The sequence below is a fragment of the Mchenga conophoros genome, linkage group LG12 (assembly GCF_057382185.1).
Source record: "Mchenga conophoros isolate Kocher_MC1m ecotype Shallow Benthic linkage group LG12, M_conophoros_male_GT1.1, whole genome shotgun sequence".
Lineage (NCBI taxonomy): Eukaryota > Metazoa > Chordata > Actinopteri > Cichliformes > Cichlidae > Mchenga > Mchenga conophoros.
Window position 1 is genome coordinate 583,556 of NC_140537.1, and position 21,158 is coordinate 604,713.

The 21,158-nt window shown below is 42.3% G+C and overlaps 1 protein-coding gene and 1 pseudogene across 1 annotated transcript; one reads left to right on the forward strand and one right to left on the reverse strand.

Annotated features, from left to right (window-relative positions):
• Positions 1 to 585: 585 nt before the first annotated feature.
• On the forward strand, positions 586 to 7,507 carry LOC146561824 (GTPase IMAP family member 2-like). Its single transcript, XM_085294680.1, has 4 exons — positions 586 to 592; positions 3,793 to 4,053; positions 5,592 to 6,119; positions 7,446 to 7,507. Exons 1-4 carry the CDS (start codon positions 586 to 588, stop codon positions 7,505 to 7,507), a joined length of 858 nt encoding a protein of 285 aa, XP_085150806.1.
• An 11,046-nt stretch (positions 7,508 to 18,553) lies between these two features.
• LOC146561825 (uncharacterized) lies at positions 18,554 to 20,730 on the reverse strand (annotated as a pseudogene).
• Between the last annotated feature and the right edge of the window lie 428 nt (positions 20,731 to 21,158).

Below are 21,158 nucleotides of genomic sequence, written 5' to 3' on the forward strand. Positions count from 1 at the left end.
ACGTTATTAACTGCACTCTATTTGGGTCAGATATAAACCGAGTTTAGGTGTAGTTTATTTTCGTTGTGCTGACAGTTACAATAACTGTACTGCGTGCTAGCTAGCACGACGGAGTTTCTATACAGCTGTGCGCGCTAAGTTACTGATTTTGAACTTTATGACAGCCTCCCCTATTTTCAGGCGAGAATGTAGGGGTGTAAACTTCAAATATCTGCTCGTTAAGCGTGCCTATGCAAAGGCACACTTAATTTTATCAAGAAGTCCCATATTTTATCAAGAAGTCCCATATCTCTCACGATGTTACTGCTAGCGCCGCATGGCAGCTAGCTGGCTAGGGCGGCTTGGCTGACACCTAGGCCGGGCTCTCGTTTCACCGCCGCATGGCAGCTAGCCGGCTAGCTGGCTAGCGCGGCTTGGCTGCCACCCAGGTCGGGCTGGCTGACACCCAGGCTGGGCTGGCTGACACCCAGGCCCGCTCACGCTGTCGTGTCACCCCTAGTCTTTCGTGATGACTCTTGGTTGGCTGCTGGACTTATTTTTCATTTATATGGGCTGGTGATTCAGTATGAGTGTCCGGTGAACTGAATGTCAGGTAAGACGTTATGTATATGTAAGGTAGTGACTGGAATAAGTCACAAGGTGTCGCTGTTGAGCTGCATATATGTTGTAAATTTTAGCAATTTTGACCATTTGTCCTCTGCAGGACACTGTAGTTCAGATTTCTCGTTCGCGTGGGCGCCATCTTGGTTCAGTGTTTACTGTGATGTGCAAAGGTAAGCACTGTCAGTGGCGAACTGCATTGGTTTTGTTTAAAAATAAGTGTTCCACTGTGTAAAATAGCGGTTTGTCATTTAAGCCGAGCATATATTTTGTTTATTGAGAGGTTCATGTATTGTCTGATGAGAGTATGAGACAAAGATATACTTTTCTTTCTTACTCTCATATAAAATATTTAGCTTTTATTAAATAGTTATCTGAATCTTACAACCAAAGTTTGTATAATAATACACAAGATTGGCTGTAGACCATTGTTAATCATTCAGAACACTGTGTAAAAATAACAAAAAACAAAAAGTGAATGAAAAGTGCATAAATATTTATTTTACGTGTTTGATGTGTGTGGCAGGGCGTGGTCTGCAGTGCCGCTGCAGGGGAGGTGGACCCACCTCAGCGGCATCTGCAATCACGCCTCTCAGGTGTAAAGTCTGTGCTCTCTCTGCTTTTTTTTTTTTTTTTTTGTGTATGTGTCGGGCTATGAGATGAAAAGCTACAGCCGGCTGTGTGGGTACAGCAACTATGTGTGAAAAGTGGTCCATAACGTAATGCTTCAAAGTGTGTTCATGCAAACATTGTCGGGTCTGCTTATGAACCTCTGCGCACAGCGTCTACAAATTGGGGCTGTACGAAGTCACCTCATCTTTACACAAAACTGTAAGCTGTCATCTGTGAGGCGCGAGCGGTGTTTGGTTTTACCATAGTTCATGGTGGAGAATGGCTGCTCTGCTGAGTTTTGCTCTCTGTAGCTGTTTGAATGGCAAACTATACTGATTAGCGGCGGCATAGGCACACTTAAAATTTCTTCAGAAATTTTCGCTTTCTAGTTTTCTTTTTTCTTTCTCAACAGGTGATCCAGGTGATCGATATATGCTTTTTTTTTCTTCTTTTTTTTTGCTGCCCATTCTGTTGGTTTTTGTTTTTTGCCCTTCTCCCCCGTCCCTCTTCTCAGCTGTTTCTCTTTCCCTCTTTCTTTCTCCCCTTCTTTCCTCCAGTCAAGTCTGTCCCGTATTCAGCAAGTGAAAATAAAATAAACAATAAAAGGTGAATCAAATGGACCATTATGGCAAGGCTGGGATGGTCAATTTGGTAAAGTAAATCCGTTGGGCATCTTCCTTTGCCTTTAGACAATAATTCTGATGGCAAAAGAGCCAAACGGGACAGGCAAAAAAAAAAAAAAAAAATGTCTAGCTTTTAAAAAAATAATTATCTGAATCTTACAACAAACGATTGATAGATTGATGCATATATACCATCAAAACAGTGTACATCACTGTCACAACAGTGTTTATTTTCATTCAAAGGCTTTATGATTTTTCCTATAATGGTGGGCCAGTCTCTAGTCAAAATGTCCGGGCCAATTTTCTGTCCCAGTCCAGCTCTGTATGCAGCTCATCTGCAGTCTGGTGTTACCTACATCTTCCTATTCAGAAGGCAGAATTTCCGAGTTCTGAGTACAATCGAAAGCACCACGACTGCAGTTTTTGTGTTGGATGTAAAAGGCGCACATGATGCTGTGACGTAGGCTAGAATCATGGCAGCAGTCAATGACGGTCCAGGCGTGGGATTTCTCTCGTGGAAATATGCACATTATCTTTTCCTTTCTGTTGGTAGGTGGCACAGTGCACTTGTGGCAAGTAAGCAAGCTAGAAGACTGGCAAAGTTATGGAAGAAACACATTAACAAGAGAATTCTGAGTAAAACCAAAGTTACTTTCCCTAGTAACTAGTTACTTTGAAAGTAACAAGTAACTTGAAGTAACTGAGTTACTTTTGAGTGAAGTAACTAGTAATGTAACTAAGTTACTATTTTAAAGTAACTTACCCAACACTGCTCATCAGTAATGTTTGTAGGGGGAGTGCATTTTTAAAACAATTTGTGCAAACTACACCACAAGGTGGAATATTTGCAAAATCATGACTACTCTGTGAAATTTTGTCTCAAGAATTAACCCTATGAATATGTCAGTACCATTAGGATGAAATTATTGTGTCACCAACATTTTAACGTTAGACGTATAATTTTAACAGCCTCTGTAAACTAATATCCTGACTTGCTCAAGGCTGCTGTTTTCTCTGACAGTTTCAATCAAAATTAGAAATGCTACTCTAGGAGACTGAGAGAACTAATAGTGCTGCCTGTTGTGCAGTTAGTTTCCCAACCAGTTATTCATGGTTACATACAATTTTAGACTGATGTGGGCCAAAGCCTACCATAGCCACACATTTGTTGAGTGAAATTGACTTTAAGTGACTTACAGGTTTCTTTGAAAAATACTTTCTTAGATCCAGTTTCTTCCTTTGTGCTGCCATCCTCCTCTCCTCCTCGCAGATCAGGCTTGCTTCTGCTAAAACTAAACAGAGCTCCCTGAAAAGCACAGCCAATCACATTGGCCATATTTTTCATATGACGTAGGACTCCAGTAGAGAACGTAATTTAACCCTTTCTGCACCGCTGGGTGAATGAGACGTTGACAGATTGTTTTTTTCTTACTATCGGGTTTGTTTTTCTTTACTCTAAGAAATCAAATTATTGATGCTGACATGTCCCTTCCGTCCATGCCAAATCTACGCCCTTGCCTGAATCCCAGGCTGCTGGGGGATTCCCATGACGCTCTGAGAGTTTCCTCTGGTGTTCATACACCACTCATTTCATTTTGTGTTCTCTCTCATAACTTTGTCTTGTTTCTCTGTGCTCTCCTTTTTCTCCAATGGGTCTCTATGATGGCTGCCCTTCCCTGAGCCTTGTTCTCTTGGAGGTTACCTCCTGTTGAAAGGGAGTTTTCCTTCCCACTGTTACCAATTGCCACTCATAGGTGATGATGTGATTTTGGGGTTTCTCTCTAATGCTGTGGAGTCTCTAAATTGAGAGGACTGCAATTGTGAGGTGGTGCAATAAAAATAAAGCTGAACTTATTTAAAGAAACTAAATTCCAATTTTGCCATTTTTTTGGTTGCACTAATGCTGATGCACACTATTCAATCCATACCTCCTTGCTGATGCCGTGTGTTGTTTCAGGCTCTGACCTGAGGGTGGTGCTGGTGGGTCAGGAGAGAGTGGGGAAGAGCTCAGCAGGAAACACCATCCTGGGAAAGAAGGAGTTTAACTGTAGGATCAGTTTGAGCCCTCTGACTTTGAGCAGTGAGAAGAAACAAGTTGATATTGACGATCATAGAGTCTCTGTGGTCGACACCCCCGGACTCTTCAGCACTCGGCTATCTGCAGACGAGGTGAAAGCAGAGCTGGAAAAAGCTCTCCAGCTAAGCTCTCCAGGGGCCTGTTCTTCGTACCTCGCTAAGTAAGTTAGCTGGATTAGATTGTTGACGATTTCGCGTGATCTTGGATCGTTCGGTTCCCCGAAGCTCATCCGGGACTTGCTGTCATAGCAACAGAGCCGTAAGCGTAAACCTGCTCGGGAGCAGGTTTACTTTATGTAAACAGGATTAGATCGCGGCCACGCAGGTATGTCCGCTTCATTTATACGAAAGCAACAGCGATAAATAAATAACATCAATGTAACTGAAGATAATGCAGCACTTGATCCTTTTATTGATGTCACACAGATACATACAGGTCATTTCCTAAAAAAGGGAAATGTACCATTAACATCCTATTACATGTATGTGATTATTACAGATGTAATTCATATTTCAGAGTAGTAATTGTAAATTACTTCGTGTAATCAAGATGAGAGACCACGGCTATAAAAGCGAAGGTGGATTTGGGAAGCCTGTCGCAGCCATGTCCTGTCCGTTTACGCGAGCAACCCATTGCGGAAGGTGCAAGATTGATAAGGAGAGTCCTCAGAATTCAGCATATATTGCGGGACAGACAGGATCCTTTAGCTCAGCGCGACAGTGTGCTCATTGAGAGATATCGATTTTCCGGTGAGGATATTATTTACTTAACCAACTTGTTGACGAGGGGGTGCAGGACCACCACCTGTCTTTTTTTGCTCTGCCCTTTTCTTGGTTGCTGTTATAAACAAACAAACAGATTATTTCAGGGTCTCTTTCCAAGAGACGAAAAGCAATATAAGTGATAAATATTACCATTCTATAGAATATTCTTATATTTCACTTTTACTTGTTCCCATGTTCTAGTGGGTCCTGTTGTGGCTCTAATGTGAAAGAGGATATAATATAACAATATAATATAATGTAATATAATATTGGATAATATAGTGTGATATGATAAATCTACCCTACCGCCTACTGGTGTTGGCCAGAGGGGCCGATGGCGCGATATGGCAGCCTCGCTTCTGTCAGTCTGCCCCAGGGCAGCTGTGGCTACAACCGTAGCTGCCTCCACCAGTGTGTGAATGTGAGAGTGAATGAATAGTGGCATTGTAAAGCGCTTTGGGTGCCTTGAAAAGCGCTATATAAATCCAATATATTATTATTATTATTATTAAATTACTTACGAGTTTAATTTGTCAGCAACTTTCTGCCAGCCCTCTCTCCTTGCTTTTGCAGCCTTTGCAGTGTTCCCTTGCGTTCTGATTAAACTCTGAAACTCCTGAAATCCCTCACTCAGGAGTTCTTGCTCTGCTGCCGAAAAATACCGAGCCGAGCGCGCTCCTTCGACATTTTCGCCGACCAATCAGAGGGTTGCCGATCAATGTTTCTACTATCGATGCGTAGCCCCTTTTACGACACCCAGTGATGTCACATTACTGCGTCCAGCTGTACTAATCGTCAACGGAAGGTGTGTTCGGAGAACCGGATTAGCGAGCTCACAGTTAGCGCGATGGTTTGATCTTGGATGTGTCATTTGATCTTGGATGTAGTGAGCGACGTACGAAGAACGGGCCCCAGGTCCTCACGTCTTCATCCTCGTCCTCCAGCTCGGAAGATTCACTCCACAGGAGCAGGAAGGACTGAAAGCTCTGCAGAAGATGCTTAGCGCTAATGTCTCCAAACACACCATGTTGCTTTTCACCTACGGAGACCGACTGGAAGACACCGACATGGACATTGAGATGTTCACCAGAGAGGACAGAAACATCCAGCAGCTCCTGCAAAGCTGCAGCGGTGTGTACCACGTATTCAACAACAAGATGGAAAACAGGGATCAGGTCAAAGAGCTGCTGCAGAAGATTGATAAAATCTGTGACAGCGGACAGTCATACTATGGGAGAAGGCCTCAGTCAGTCTGGGGTTCAGTGCTCAGAGCTCTGAGAGAGAACAAGTGGCTAGTGTGTGGTCTGATACCATGTGGTCTGATACTGTGTGGTCTGATACTGGGAGATCGTATAATGCTACCCCAGCAGTGTGTAAGAAAATTCAAGATCTTTGTGGTTACGAGCCATATGTGGGACAAAGTCATTGTTTTCCAAGACTCAAGTAAGTCTCCAATCTTTATCCTCAATTCTCAAGCCCTAAACTTTGAATTTCTTTCAAGTCTTTTTTAAACAATGTTGCAGGTACATATTAAATGTAAATAATAGATCATGTTTTCTCTTTCTTAATCTGTATGTATCTCAACACATAATGAAACAAGTGAACTTACAAAATATACACCAAGTAATTCTGAAATTGTACCTCTATAATGTACAGCTCAATGAAACTTAGCTGCAAGAATAGTCACAGAAGAAACATTCAATGAAAAATGCAAAAGCAGAACTTTCTCTTCAGACAAAAAGTGCTGAGATTGTACAAAGCAAAGAACCATCACAGTAAATTTAGTGCAGTGTGATTAGCATGTCCCGTCTGTCTTATCTAGTCTCTGTGTGAACATGTGTTTGTATGTGTCCAAGTGTGAGTGACAGCGAAAATAAATAAATAAATAAATATGAATTAAACAATGAACATAATGTGCACTTTATGTTATTTCATTGCATTTCCAAAAGACCAAACTGGCCAAAAGTCTGGCAGTCATTTGTGCACGATGAGACATAGAATGATGCTTGGAGACTCCTGACCAGGCCATTCAGGAAACGGACTTGAGGTGTCAGTTTCTCAAGGTGGTAATTGAGAGACAGCACGGATGGAACAACACTACTGATCGTGACTGTTTTCTCACTATGTGTCAAATCTGTTGCTTCTCTGAAAGGCTTCCAGATGTCTGCTATCTCCTTCAGCAGGTTCCACTCTTGTGCTGTGAATAATAACTCATTTTGCCCAGCCATTTTGAGAACAGCACAGAGTTGAAGATGTTCACATTGGAGAACTGCCTTCTCTTGTCTCAGTGTTGAATTCGATCTTGTGATCACAGCCGCTGGGATTGCTTTCTGTTCAAATTAAGCTTCAAACACATCTATGAATGTTGTGCTTGTGTGCAGTAAAGAGCTGAGCTTAGATAACTTTGAAAGAGAAGTAGATGTCACTTTGGTCTCTGACAAGCCATCTCTCACCACCAGAAACCACCAAAACACTGCTGGTGCTGTCTTTGTCATAGCAGCACCACGACTTAACATGATCTTCCAAGGTTAAGTCATGCCAGAGCTCTGGGTCATCAAGATGATCATCATCATGTGTCTCACCTTGCTCGGCGTGGAAGCACAGAGTTAATGCTTTCGGCATATTGGCAACATTGTCAATAATAATATAGTTTATTTTTGTATTCGTCACATATAACTTCAAATTTCTCACAGATTCTCTCACCTGTGTGTAAGCCTATGAAGCAGTTTGGACTTCAGCCGTATCCTCTATGTCTCTTTCTGTATCCAGTGCACAGTGATACCAAAGTAACCCCTCATCCTTCAGTCCAACCAGAAGTCCACAGTGACTGAAACATGATCAGTGTCGCTCAGCTGGGTTTTTAACAAGTTCTCTGTTTTTGATGTAATTTTTCTAGGGCCACCGTGGTTCGCTGGTTTGATCCCCGGGCTCTCTGTCCTGGTTGTTGTGTCCTTGGGCAAGAAACTTTACCCTACCGCCTACTGGTGTTGGCCAGAGGGGCCGATGGTGCGATATGGCAGCCTCGCTTCTGTCAGTCTGCCCCAGGGCAGCTGTGGCTACAACTGCAGCTTGCCTTCACCAGTGTGTGAATGTGAGAGTGAATGAATAGTGGCATTGTAAAGCGCTTTGGGTGCCTTGAAAAGCGCTATATAAATCCACTCCATTATTATTATTATTCTATTTGCAGTCAACTACTTTCAGAAACTGCTGAAAACTCTTCTTTTCCACAATAGACAGGGTCAGGTTTCAACCAATATTCAACTCATTTAAAAATAATGCCTTTGTGAAGGCTTTCTGCTGTGGATGAGTCATGCTGTACTGCCCGGCACGAGTTTCCAGACGCTGTGATATGGAAGGATGTTGAGGTTTATTTGCTCTTGTTCATCAGGCATTCTTCAAATCTGCTGAGGTAAGCATATTGGTCTGATATCATTAAATTCATTACAACTATTCATGAACTGGATTTGACTTTAAGTTGTTCCTACTAATGCTAAATAAATATATACACTTAAATCCTGAAACGTCTTGATGCATTCTCAATTCTCCAGGAAAGCAAATCTCCAAAAGTTGATTCTGTTCATCTGGACAAAGCGTTTTGTGGGAGAAACGTTTCATCACTCATCCCAGTGACTTCTTCAGTCTCGGCTGACTGCAGTTTCCCCTTTATAAACAGTACATTTGCATAATGACTGAAACCAGCCCACTGAAGGAACATAGGGTTGAATTTTGCTGTCACATCGAGACAAATCCCGCTAGTGATGCTGATCACAGCCACAGAAACAACAGTTCGTAACACCAATATTGCAGAAGTGGAAGCAGAGCAACTACGGACGAAAGTTTCGGCCTGTCTCAGCAATGCAAATCCCCCAGCATCCAACATCACCATGGAGGAGAGGAAGGCACTCACATCACTTAGTGATGACAACAACATTATCATCCTTCCAGCAGACAAGGGTAGGTGCACAGTATTGCTAAACCAGAAAGACTATCATGAGAAAATGTTGTCACTACTCAGTGATGAAAATACTTATGAGCCAATGAAACGAGACCCAGGAAGTGGCTACAGGAAGAAAGTAACATTTCCAAGTTTCTGGCTTCAATCCTCAACCCGCTGGTGGGCAGCTCTGAACACCATATCCAGAACACCCTGGATTTCGTTGAGAAGGTGAGAGATGTCATTATGGAGGCAGATAAAACCATGGTCTCATACGACATTACATCTCTCTTCACTTGTATCCCAGTCACGGAAGCGTTGGAGGTAGTCCGTAAGAGATTACAGGATGACACCAACCTCAGCAACAGGAACACTCTTAGCATCGACCAACTGTGTTTGCTTTCGGAACTGTGTTTTCATTTCAATCCTTTAATTTCCCCTTGTGGGACAATTAAAGGATTATTCTATTCTATTATATTCTTGACAGGGGATATAATTCACAGCATCAATGCCTTCATCTTGCAGGAACTGCTGACACACTCCAGCCACATGAGGTCTAGCATTGTCTTGCATTAGGAGGAACCCGGGGCCAACCGCACCAGCATATGGTCTCACAAGGAACCTGAGGATCGCATCTCAGCACCTAATGGCAGTCAGGTGTATAGCAATTTCTTTTACTTATGTATTAATCACATTATTTTATTGTATAATGCCTTGGTGCCACTGGAGTTTAACATGTCTGACACTCATACAGTAAGACAAATGGTGGGAGTCTAGTAAGGAAGTTGGGGGGGAAGCAAACACTCCACAGGAAGAGTCTTTTGTCTCTTCGAGAACTCTGGGAGGTAGCAAGGGAGTGTCAACCTTAAGGTGTGAAACAGCTGTGTACTGCCTTTTGTTCCTGGAGAAGGTATTTAACTGAGAGCCATGCTAGGCTCAGTGAGACTGCTGACCCTGCCCCGCGGTCATGTAGGCTCTCCACAAGCTTGGTTGTCTCTGTTCTTTGTGTGTTTGGATTAAAGAATGTTAGCTACCGCTCACCACTCGTCTACAGGCTTTATTTAATTGGAAAAGTTCCACAACACAGGCTACCTCTGCCGAACACATGGAGGACTGTGTTGTCCCCAAAGAAATGCCACCCCACACCAAAACTGACCCACTGCCAAATCGTCATGCTGGAGGATGTTGCAGGCCGCAGAAGGTTCTCCACGGCGTCTCCAGACTCTGTCACAAGTCCTCAGTGTGAACCTGCTTTCATCTGTGAGGAGCACAGGGCGCCAGTGGCAAAGTTGCCAATCTTTGTGTTCTCTGGCAAATGCCAAACATCCTGCACGGTGTTGGGCTGTAAGCACAACCCCCACCTGTGGACGTCGGGCCCTCATAACACCCTCATGGAGTCCGTTTCTGACCGCTTGAGCAGACATGTGCACATTTGTGGCCTGCTGGAGGTCATTTTGCACGGCTCTGGCCTTTCTTTCCTACCCCACAGTACCTTCCCTTACCATTTGTTTTCTACTCTTTTACTTATTCTTTGATGACGGTTGTCTTTCTAGATAAGCAATTTCATTTGCTCTGGGGCGAGTCACTGGCTCGGGTGCATTCTGGGACTGTCAGTTCACCAGTGTGCTGGCATGCTTCTTAACAAACACACCACTACAGCAAACATCTCAATTGTACTTGTTGATTTCTTCGACAAAACACTGAACAAAAAATTTCCTTATGAGTGTGCTGCCTGGTGCTTTTAAATTTTGTGATAATTTGAGCAGTCCAGAAAGCATTCCATGAATTAAATTATGTTATTGTATGTGAACATGTACAGTTGTCATTAAATTAGATGGGAAAGAATGATTCAGGGTAAACTGCACCAAGGAATTTCCATTTTTCTTCTTAAAATGTAAAATGTCTGTTGATGATAAGCAATTTCTAAAACAGACATTGTAAAAATCAGATTAAACAGATGTGATTAACTTTTATTTTACCAAACATAACATCAATGATGACACAATCAGTCTTCATCAGAAGTGCTCAAATCACTCTCAGTGGCATCGTCTGGAATGTCTTCCTCCTCCTCAGAGTCCATTTCCAGGAGTGGTTGGTGGCTGAGGATTCTCTTTTACGTGTCCTTTACTTTGAGCATTTCAGCTTTCAGTTCATTTCGTTTTTTTAAAACCAGGCTACGGAGTCCCTTCTGTGCATCCTCCGACATGCCAACAAGGGAGGCTGTAAAAAGAACAAAACAAATAAATATGAGTAAAGCAAAAAAACAAACAAACAAACAAACAAACAAAAAACCTCACCTCATGTGGTAGGACTCGACTTAAGCGGTCAAAGAAGTGCAGGAGACCGATGCTGTCCAGTGTAGCAAGTGATTTATTCACCATTTTGTGGCCCAAACAATATTTACAAAGAAACAAATAAGAAACTCAACTCTATAATTAACTCAATTCAAATAAACATAACTGAACTTAAATCAACAGAAATTAAAGTCAAACTGCACACAGCTACACCAACCTGAACCTTTCTCCCAAAACACCTGCGTTCTTCTGCTTAAATAGTCCACTTAACCAAACAATTCCTCCTCTGGACTATTCCATTCAGTAGGTAGGTAAGATGAACATGATTATATTCAAACCTCTACTACTCCTCTTTACTGGCAACATAAACTCTGGTGTAATCAATACATATTACAACAATAAATCTATGTCTTCACAAACCCTCTAAAATCAACTTTATTAAATTATAAGAGTTCTTCCCCTTCTGCACTTGGTCTCTTCCTGTGACCTCAGATGAACCCAGAAGGTATAAAGCAGGAAGTAAAACTACATTTCCTCCTTTTGTTTCTGGAAGACAGGTAGGTAAGGTAAGTTCTAAACAATACAAATTAACAGTTGAAATAAAGAACATGTTAACTTAACAAACTTGTAGGAATTGATTTAAACCAAGATGTTATATTATATAATCTGTAAAAGTGCAAAACATAAACCCGGGATAGTAGATGTTTGCCTATTGCAGATTACATGTGAAATATGGTTAAATCAAAACAAGAATGTTAAGAATATAGACAAATGGTCTTCTCACCCACTTTGTCACACCTCATAAACACAAGGAATTAGGATCCTGTAATTAAACTTTTTTTTTTAAAGGGAGAAAGCAGTGTTAGCCACCAACCTAGATATAGGTAAAAGATCCAGTAAGACTTTAGCATCTGCTCTTATTTTCAATCGATTCATCAAAAAATTTATAAATAAATAATGTCTGAGGAGATTGTCCCCAACACCACAGATTGCATTCGCAACACTGTCCAGTGATGCCGCATCTCCCTGCAAAGGATAATCTCCTCCTCTCTCAGGCGCCTCACAGCCATCACCTTCTCAAAGACCTTCCTCTTTGTCTGGAGGTCTGCAGCAGCTACAGTTTAACAACATCAGATGGGAAAACATAGTAGCATATTATGATTCAAGAACAAAACATTCAACTACTGCTCAGATACTGGGAGCTTGTTTAAAAAGGATATTTATAAATCAAGAGCTTACGTTCACTTGTGCTCTGCCAGGGCCAAATATCGGTCTGCATGAGGGCATCACTGGATACGATTTGCTTTGTTGGTTCAGCGAGCTTGTTGTAGTCGTCAACAGCAGCCGCCAAGCGTTTCTTCTCAACTAAGATGACCTTGCGAATTCTGTGTCGCCTCTTGTTGCTATCTGTAAATATTCATAAAAAATTCACACCTTCACATAATGTATATATTTACATTTTAATCTACACTCATCAATTTGTTTGCTAGAACACCCATCACATCCATCTTAAACAAACCTGGATCTAATTTTATTCTGTTTACAAAGTAGCTGTACAAACTAAGTATCAAACGGTCCATTTCAAAGAAACTGGGACGTACCATTTTGTCTGTAAAGACTTTGTGTTCGTACTTTGATGATGACGACAAGCTCCTCTATTCGTGCCTGCAACGCTCCAAGGCTGCCATCAGTTTGATCAGTTTCTAAGTGAGAGGAATATTAATCAGAATATAGGATGAGTAACAGTCACCAAACTACAGTGGACTCTGTAATCACTGACTTGATGATATTCATTATAAGACATCTGTAGCCTTCATGTGCTGCATTATCATTAGATAACAAGTATGTTGGTGTTCAGGTTTATAAAACCAAACAGTACAACATCATTTCAACCCAGGTTCAATCCAATTTGATCAAACGCAACAACTCTGCCATAAATTCTGCTTTTACAACGCTTATTTTTCATTGTTTGTTGGCACTGTCAGAAATATCTTAATTCTACCTTAAGTTCTTTAATGAGGCGATGGTGGGTCCTATTGTTATACACGAGTGCATTATATTGAGACTCACCTTCAGCCCATTGCTGCACATCGGAAGCCCGGTTGCAGCACCGGTTCAGCATGGTGGTCAGCAGTCCCAGTAACTGCGGCAAGACTTTTTTTTGTTAAAAGTGTCATTGAAAACTCTTCCAGGATTATATCACACAGCATTGATAACATTGTGTATATATACTCATGCTGGCAGCCACTATATGACCAGCTTCTTAAGATAAAAGACATAAACTTTGTTAACGGTATACCCGAATCTCTTGCTGATGACACCCTTCTGCCTAAAGACAAGAACAATTTGCTAATTATAGATGATGTGATGAACGATGCCACTAACAATTTAGAAGTACAAAATGTGTTCACAAAGTATGTGCATCATAGGAATTTGAGTTGTATATAACTAGTTCAGAATTTGTTTATTCAAGGAAAATCCAGTAGAACCATTTCCTTGAACACTAACTAGCTAATATTCAAAGGAGCTTGCAAAGAAAGGCGTCTGGATTTCTTTAAGTTACTTGAAGACGTTTCACCTCTCATCCGACAAGCTTCTTCAGTTCTAAGGTCAAATGGTGGAGAGTCCCAGATATAAACCTAGTTTTGGCGTTTTGTTTTTCGGGTAAACCAGTTTTTGTCTGAGCGTGTTGCTGGGTCTGAAATACACTGGGATGTCGTGCTTGGTTCACCCGAAAGACAAAACGCCAAAACACAGACTTAACAATGTGGTGTATGCTGTACAGTGCAGCGAGGAATGCCCAGACCTCTACATTGGAGAGACCAAACAGCCACTTCACAAGCGCATGGCACAACATAGAAGAGCCACCTCCACAGGACAAGACTCAGCAGTCCATCTGCATCTTAAGGATAAAGGACACTCTTTCGAGGATGCCAATGTTCACATTTTGGACAGAGAGGACAGATGGTTTGAAAGAGGAGTGAAAGAAGCATCTATGTCCACTGTGAGCGACCATCTTTGAACAGAGGCGGTGGTTTACGACACCAACTCTCTGCCATCTATAATCCAGTTTTGAGATCCCTTCCCAGACGCCTTAACGCCCACTCACATCCTGGGCCATCTGATCTCAGGAATTCGCATGATAAGGTGGGGCCAGGTTTCACAATGAACTCACCCGAAACTCTGGCTGATTGGGACCCACACCCAGTTTCACACCTTGGCTCAGACGATTAGAGGATCATCAGGGGGTCCTTTTGTCCCTCTGTGGGGGGTTACTCCCACTAGGTTTATATCTGGGACTCTCCACCATTTGACCTTAGAACTGAAGAAGCTTGTCGGATGAGAGGTGAAACGTCTTCAAGTAACTTAAAGAAGTCCAGACGCTTTTCTTTGCAAGCTCCTTTGACTACGGTAGTGACAATTTTTGAAAGGGCAATCCAATGTCTCATGCTGTTTTAGATGTGTCCTTAAGTGACTAAGGACATTTTTATCATTGAATGGTTGGCTACAACCACAAAGAGGGCAAAGAAATACTGCACTTTGATCTCTACTTTGCACAACTTTCTGAGAATGTATCCATGTTAAATGAATTTTCAAAGCATTCAGTGACTGAAATGTACAGATACAGCAATCATATGGACATGGCAAAGGACTGACTGAGGAAACATTCCTATGATGTAACCGATAGTGCTCAAGCACCTTTATCTGTTTTCCAAAGATAAGATTACAAAGTTTGCATTTGAACGCTATTGTATGATTTTTTTTTAAACTTTTTTAAAGTAACTGTGGAAGTGCTATCAATGGGGTTTTTTTTCTTATTTTTAGCAATCAACATACCAAAATAGTATCTTTCTACACCAGCAAGGAGTTTCAGCCTTAACCTGAAAAGAGAGATTAAGAAATAGGTATAATACGTTATTGTCCAGCGCTTTGTCACTTTTTTTTTTTTACATAATCAGTTATCAAACACTGTATACATACAGGTGGTCTAACAACAACCACTTTTTAAACATTTGCTAATACCATCACATAGATATACAAACTAGACAAAGAGTTACAAACATCATATTAAAACTGGAACAACAAGGAAAATGTAATGCAGGGATCGCTGGTGTGTTTATGGAGTGGACACAAAAACAAACAAACAAACAAAAACAAGCTGTTTATTTCAGGGTGATGTCCAAAAACATAAAAGCAAGGCAAGGCGAAACAAGGGTGAAACTAAACTAAAACCTTAACTGCGGAAAACCTAAACTAACATTGAAAACAATAACGAGAGACAAGAACATGAAACTTAACAGGGACATGCAAACATAAAAGTGAAAAATGTCTAAACATGAGCACGAACCTGAGCAGTAGCAGAAATTCTGTGACTTTGACATGAAGATAAATAGACACTGAACAGACGAAGACAGAGGACTTAAATACATAGAAAGGAAAAGAGGGAAGTGGAAACACCGGGGAAACACAGCTGACACAAATGAACCTGAATGCCACAGGGTAAGTACAACAAAACAAACTGAACATGGAACCACCAGACTCTTCACAGTAAAACAGAAACAAGAAAGGGACGCAGTCAAGACAACACGAGCTTGACAAATAGAACACGGAACACGCATAAATACATGGGGAGACTCAAGGAAACAGATTAGGGAAATGAGGGCATGGACATAAAAGTAAAACACAGAAGACAAGACACATAACCAAGGTGACAGATGAAACATAACTAGGCCAGAACTCAACTAATTCTTAACTAATAATAACACAGGAATTTCACCTTATTTCAATATAACATCAAAATTAAACTCAAAAAGTCCTTCTAATGTACACTGGGGTTGAGAATAAAATTAGAGAAAAAAACTGTTTGGTAAATGTATTATTGATGGGTTCACCCTCAAGTTAACCTGAAATAGACCAGGCACAACAACTTAATAGTTCAGAAGATTCAACATTCCTACTTGTATACAGAACTATTTGCAATCCAAACCAAGTTCTACTGGCTAATTATATGATGATTGATCACTGCTTATATCATCCTATGCCTACAATATTGATGCCCCAGTTTTAATATGTACAATTCCAGAGAACTAAACTATGGAAGGCCGTTTCCGCCACTAAAAAAAAACAAACGGATACTGAACTTGAAATTTCGAGTTATCTTTCTCGAAATTTCGACTTATTTTCTCAAAATTTCAACTTAGCAACTCGAAATTTAGACTTATTTTCTCAAAATTTCAACCTAGCAACTCGAAATTTCAACTTAGCAACTCGAAATTTCGACTTAACTCGAAATTATGAGAGAAATAACTCGAAACTTTGAGAAAATATCTCAAAATTTCGAGTTAGCTCTGCCAATCAGTAATCTATGTGAATGACGTCATTTCCGTGTTACCCGGAAGCTGAAGCCCTCAGCTACAAATGCTACAGAAATGCTAACAGTATTACAGATACGGATCATGAATTCACAAATTGCTGAGTGTTTTAAGCGTATATTGCATATTATAGAAACATCAGATATATTAAAGTACACGTGAAAAGTAGTGCTTTTACTAAACATGAAAACAGAAATATAGGAAAATATCTTTTAAATAACTACCCCATCGGCTATGCAGTTTTGAAAAAGGGGGTGTGAAATGCACTACACACAGGTCTTTATCACCAGATTCCACATTTATTTATAGTTTTCCCTGCGTTATGACTGAACACAGTCTGACAGCTGTTGGTCCCAGCTGATTTCCCTCTCCCTCTGCTCCTCTCCGTCTCACTATAAAAAGGGAAGGAAAAAACCATCAGTCCAAATCGCCATCAGCTGTTTTCACCGGCATCTCCAGCACCGCCCCGTTGAGCTCACTGCACCACTCCTCCCCTGCAGCCGCGCCCGGGACCACACCTCCGCCACACACCCCCACCGCCCGACTGAGGCCGGGGAGCTGTCCTGCCGAACCTACTCCCCCCCCCCCCCCCCCACCCCCCCGCGAGCGAGAGAGGAAATCGGCCACCGCCATCTGCGCCCCCAGCCTATGGACCACCTTGAACTTAAAGGGCTGTAAAGCCAGATACCACCGGGTGATCCAGGCGTTGGCATCCTTCATGCGGTGGAGCCACTGCAGCGGGGCGTGGTCCGAGCAGAGGGTGAATGAGCGCCCCAGGAGGTAATAGCGAAGGGAGTCGACCGCCCACCGGATAGCCAAGCACTCTGCCAGCTTCCGGCTGATGTAAAGAACGGGACGGTCGGCCCCCCCTTACCTGCTGGGACAAAACGGCCCCCAGCCCTCTGTTCGAGGCGTCAGTCTGCAGAACAAAAGGGAGGGAAAAGTTAGGAGTGTGAAGCAGCGGCTCCCCACAGAGAGACTTTTTCACCTGCACAAACGCCGCCTGGCACGGCCCCGTCCACTGAACCAGATCTGGAGCACCCTTTCGGGTGAGATCGGTCAAGGGGCTGGTCAGCTGCGCAAACCCTGGCACGAAACGGCGATAGTAACCTGCCAGCCCCAGAAACCGTCTCACCTCGTTTTTAGTCTTGGGGCGCGGGCAGGATGCGATAACCGCCGTCTTCTCCACCTGTGGACGCACCTGCCCGCCCCCCAAGTGGTACCCCAGATACTGTACCTCCCTCCGTCCAACCGCACACTTCTTCGGGTTGGCCGTGAGCCCCGCCCTCCTCAGGGACTCCAGGACCGTGGCCACCCGCTGCACATGCTCCGCCCAGGTGTCGCTGTGGATGATCACGTCATCCAGGTAGGCAGCAGCATATGCAGCGTGCGGACGCAGCACCCGGTCCATGAGGCGCTGAAAGGTGGCAGGGGCTCGGAACAAGCCGAACGGAAGCGTAACGAATTGGTACAACCCGTACGGAGTGGAGAAGGCCGTTTTCTCCTTGGACTCGGCAGACAAGGGAATCTGCCAGTAGCCCTTGGTTAAATCCAGTGTCGTGAAAAAACGGGCCGTGCCCAGCCGATCCAGGAGCTCGTCGACCCGGGGCATGGGATAAGCATCAAAACGTGACACTTCATTCACCTTGCGATAGTCGACACAGAACCGTATAGACCCATCCTTCTTCACCACAAGAACGATGGGGCTACACCAGGCGCTGTGCGACTCTTCTATCACTCTCATTTTCAGCATTTCAGCCAATTCCCTCTGGTCGATTTGCCGTTTATGCTCAGAAAGCCTGTAGGGCCGTGAACGCACCGTCACGCCAGGCTGCGTTACAAAATTATGCTCAATGAGAGACGTTCGGCCTGGCAGGGGGGAGAACACATCTGCAAACCGCTGTTGTGAGACCACAACAGGGGTCTCACAACCACTACAATACATGTCATCTTGTGACATTAAATTAATAAAATTTGACAAATTAAAATTAACCTAATGCATTTTTTAAAGTTGATTTTGGATTCAAATAATAGAAAAATTGAATAAAAGGTGGAAAAACTGCTTTCATTGTTCACATGCACACATGCTGACTGAGGAAATGGGAATGCTTATAAATGGTCTCCAGACTGCCACTCTGAGACCTCTGCAGAAATGCATTTCACAAGTGTTTAGAAAAATATTGCCTCAGTTGTAATAGGAAAACACAGAAACACAAAGAAGTACCTCAAATTGCATTACAGTGGTATTTCACCAAAGACTTTTTCTTGGAACTCAGTTTTTAAACACCTGAAACCTTTGCTGTGACATTCACATGGGAACACTTTAGTCTTAGTTCACAACTCAAATATAATCTGTTGTAAAACAACAATGGCTTTTAAGCCATTGTCCGTGAATCAAACCTTTAGATAATGTCCATAACCCACACATTTGATTCCAACACACTGTTCATCTCCGATCTGAAGTCAGGATAGCTGTCATAATTTATCGACAGCTCCAGTACACACCCACATGTGTGTGCCACAGGTCGTCTCTGGAAACCTTTAAGTTCGTTAAACCCAATGATGATGTTCTTTCCCAGATGTAAATCTGAACCTGTGCAAAACCTGAGGAACAAACACAAATGTTCCTTCTCAGCATTCTTCACATATGTAGTTAGATATTTCTGAATCAGCTTCTGGTGAGCCGTCATTGTTTCAGGGAAAGTGAGACACTTGAGAACTTTTCTCACAGTTGGTTGGAGGGTTTCATAAACTGAAGATAGATCACAAAGGCTTTCCCGTGGCATGCTGAGTGTTCTTGCCCACTGTTCAATAACATAGGCAGGCTCTTGGACAAGTGTTTTGTGTGCAAGCTCCAATAGGACTTCAGTGGCATTGCAGGCTGTTGGTATCTTTCTGCAGCTGTGGTTATCAAGTATGTCTATAAGTTCTTCTTGGTCCACGGTGCTAAAGTCTGATCGCCGCACCTCTAACACTGTACGCTCAGAGTCAGGCATGAACTTAAGGAAATTCTCCACAGTATCACTCTTTACATATCCAAAGGCAGCTTGTTCCAGAATGGCAGGTGCAATTTTCACAGGCAGATATTTCTCTCTAACCCACCCAAATGCAATGATTCTGCCCACACTCTCCCACTCCGGTTGCCCAAAATCATGCCTTAAGAAGGGCACTTTGTAAACATTTCCAGTGGTGCACTTGTCATAGAATTCTTTCCAGAATTCTGAAAGACAATCTCTCACAACTCCCCCATCGTCATGGGCCATTTCAGGTGTTCCATCAGGCAGTAAGACCTGGATTTTGATGTCGACATCTTCAAGGTCCTTATCACTAAAATGTGAAATGAGCTCTGACATTACCTGCCCTCTGTGGACCACCACTACTCTCCTCACTCTCTCACTGGATGGACCAGGTTGTGGAGAAAAAATCAGGGTGTCATCCAAATTTATTGGCTCACTGTCAGAAAAGGGGCCAACAAAAATAATGTCACTGCTGTGAGAAGTGTTAGCACTTAGAGACTGCGTGGAAGTTTGTGGAAGGTTATCGTTTGGAGTGTCTTCAATGTATGTCACATCATGGCTGATTGTTTCAAATGGAGCAGATGTTTGGACTGTAGTGACAGAAAAAGAAGAGGTTTGGTTTTGAGGACTCGCTTCAATTTTTGAAGATGGATACAAACCTGGGTTGGAGCTCTGAAGGCTGTCATTTTGTTTTTTCTTTGTGGTGAGGTAGAACCTGAGGATATTTAGTTTTGTGACATGATAAAGTTCTCCTACTGTCAATGCATCATCGACTATCATCTCTTGATAATCCTTCAGATCACAGTCAAAATCTGTTAAGGGCCCCTGAATGTTTCCCCCATCTGGAAAGAACAGGCCTGTTGCAACCTGTAATATGTCCCTTTTCTTGGCATCCTTGCAAATGTCTATTTTTCTTGTTCCTCCTCGTCTAGCTCTAACCTGCTTGAAAACCTCAGTGTCTTCATCATAATGCATCCATCCTATTTCTATTTTTCTATTTCTCTTCAGAGCATTTCTTTTATGGGTTGTTTGGGAATTTTCTTATTGCCGTGTGCTACTGCCATCCTCTTCAGATAATTTTCTTTTGGACAGTTTGGATTTCAGCCGTTCAAAAAGCGCTGACTTGCGGCTGCTGCCCCTCTATCTGCAAAATCCAAATACTGCTAGACGATCACCGTATGATGGCAAATAAGTCTTCAGCTCCTCATCTGTCATTAGACTTATGACACTGGCATCAATCTAAAGATGGAAAAATAATTTAATTTATTGAAACAACCAGCCTTGAAAATACAATCCTATTTTTAACTTAAGAACAATGAGGAAAAGTTGCATTTCAACCAGTATCTTGTTGGAATTAAGTACCTTCTCATTCTGCAAGGTCTGTATAATTTCCTCAGAGACTTCTCTTTGTTTCAAGAATTCAGTCAAGTCTCCCATGCTGTAAGGAAGGATGTAAATTAAAATTACAAAATTAAAATAAAGCCACCATATTATCATCAAAGTATCTGTGCCTACCTACATTATGAGCTCTGACTATGGTGGAGAAGTGGGAACTGCATTTTTAAGTGTCCATTTGCACTGTAACTACAATCAGCATCACAATACAGTCAATCCCACATTTTCTCAGTTGTCTGGTTACAGTTTTATTGGTTTTGTTCCTTATTTATATAGTTGTCAGTCATATTCCCTGTTTTGGGTGATTTGTGATTTTGTTTTATACAGTGCTGTACACTTATTACGCATGCTTTCAGCAAAACGTCTGTTTCACCAGACGTAACAGGTGTCATTAGCGTGTAACAGAAACCTTATAGGTGCCTTTGGTTAACCCTCACGTTGCATTCTGTTCAACTTTGTATGTAACAATC

Coding starts and splice junctions, on each gene's coding strand:
- LOC146561824 (XM_085294680.1), top strand. Junction 4,054..5,591: donor GCTAAGCTCTCCAGGGGCCT/GTTCTTCGTACC, acceptor AACGGGCCCCAG/GTCCTCACGTCTTCATCCTC. Junction 6,120..7,445: donor CATTGTTTTCCAAGACTCAA/GTAAGTCTCCAA, acceptor TTCTGTATCCAG/TGCACAGTGATACCAAAGTA.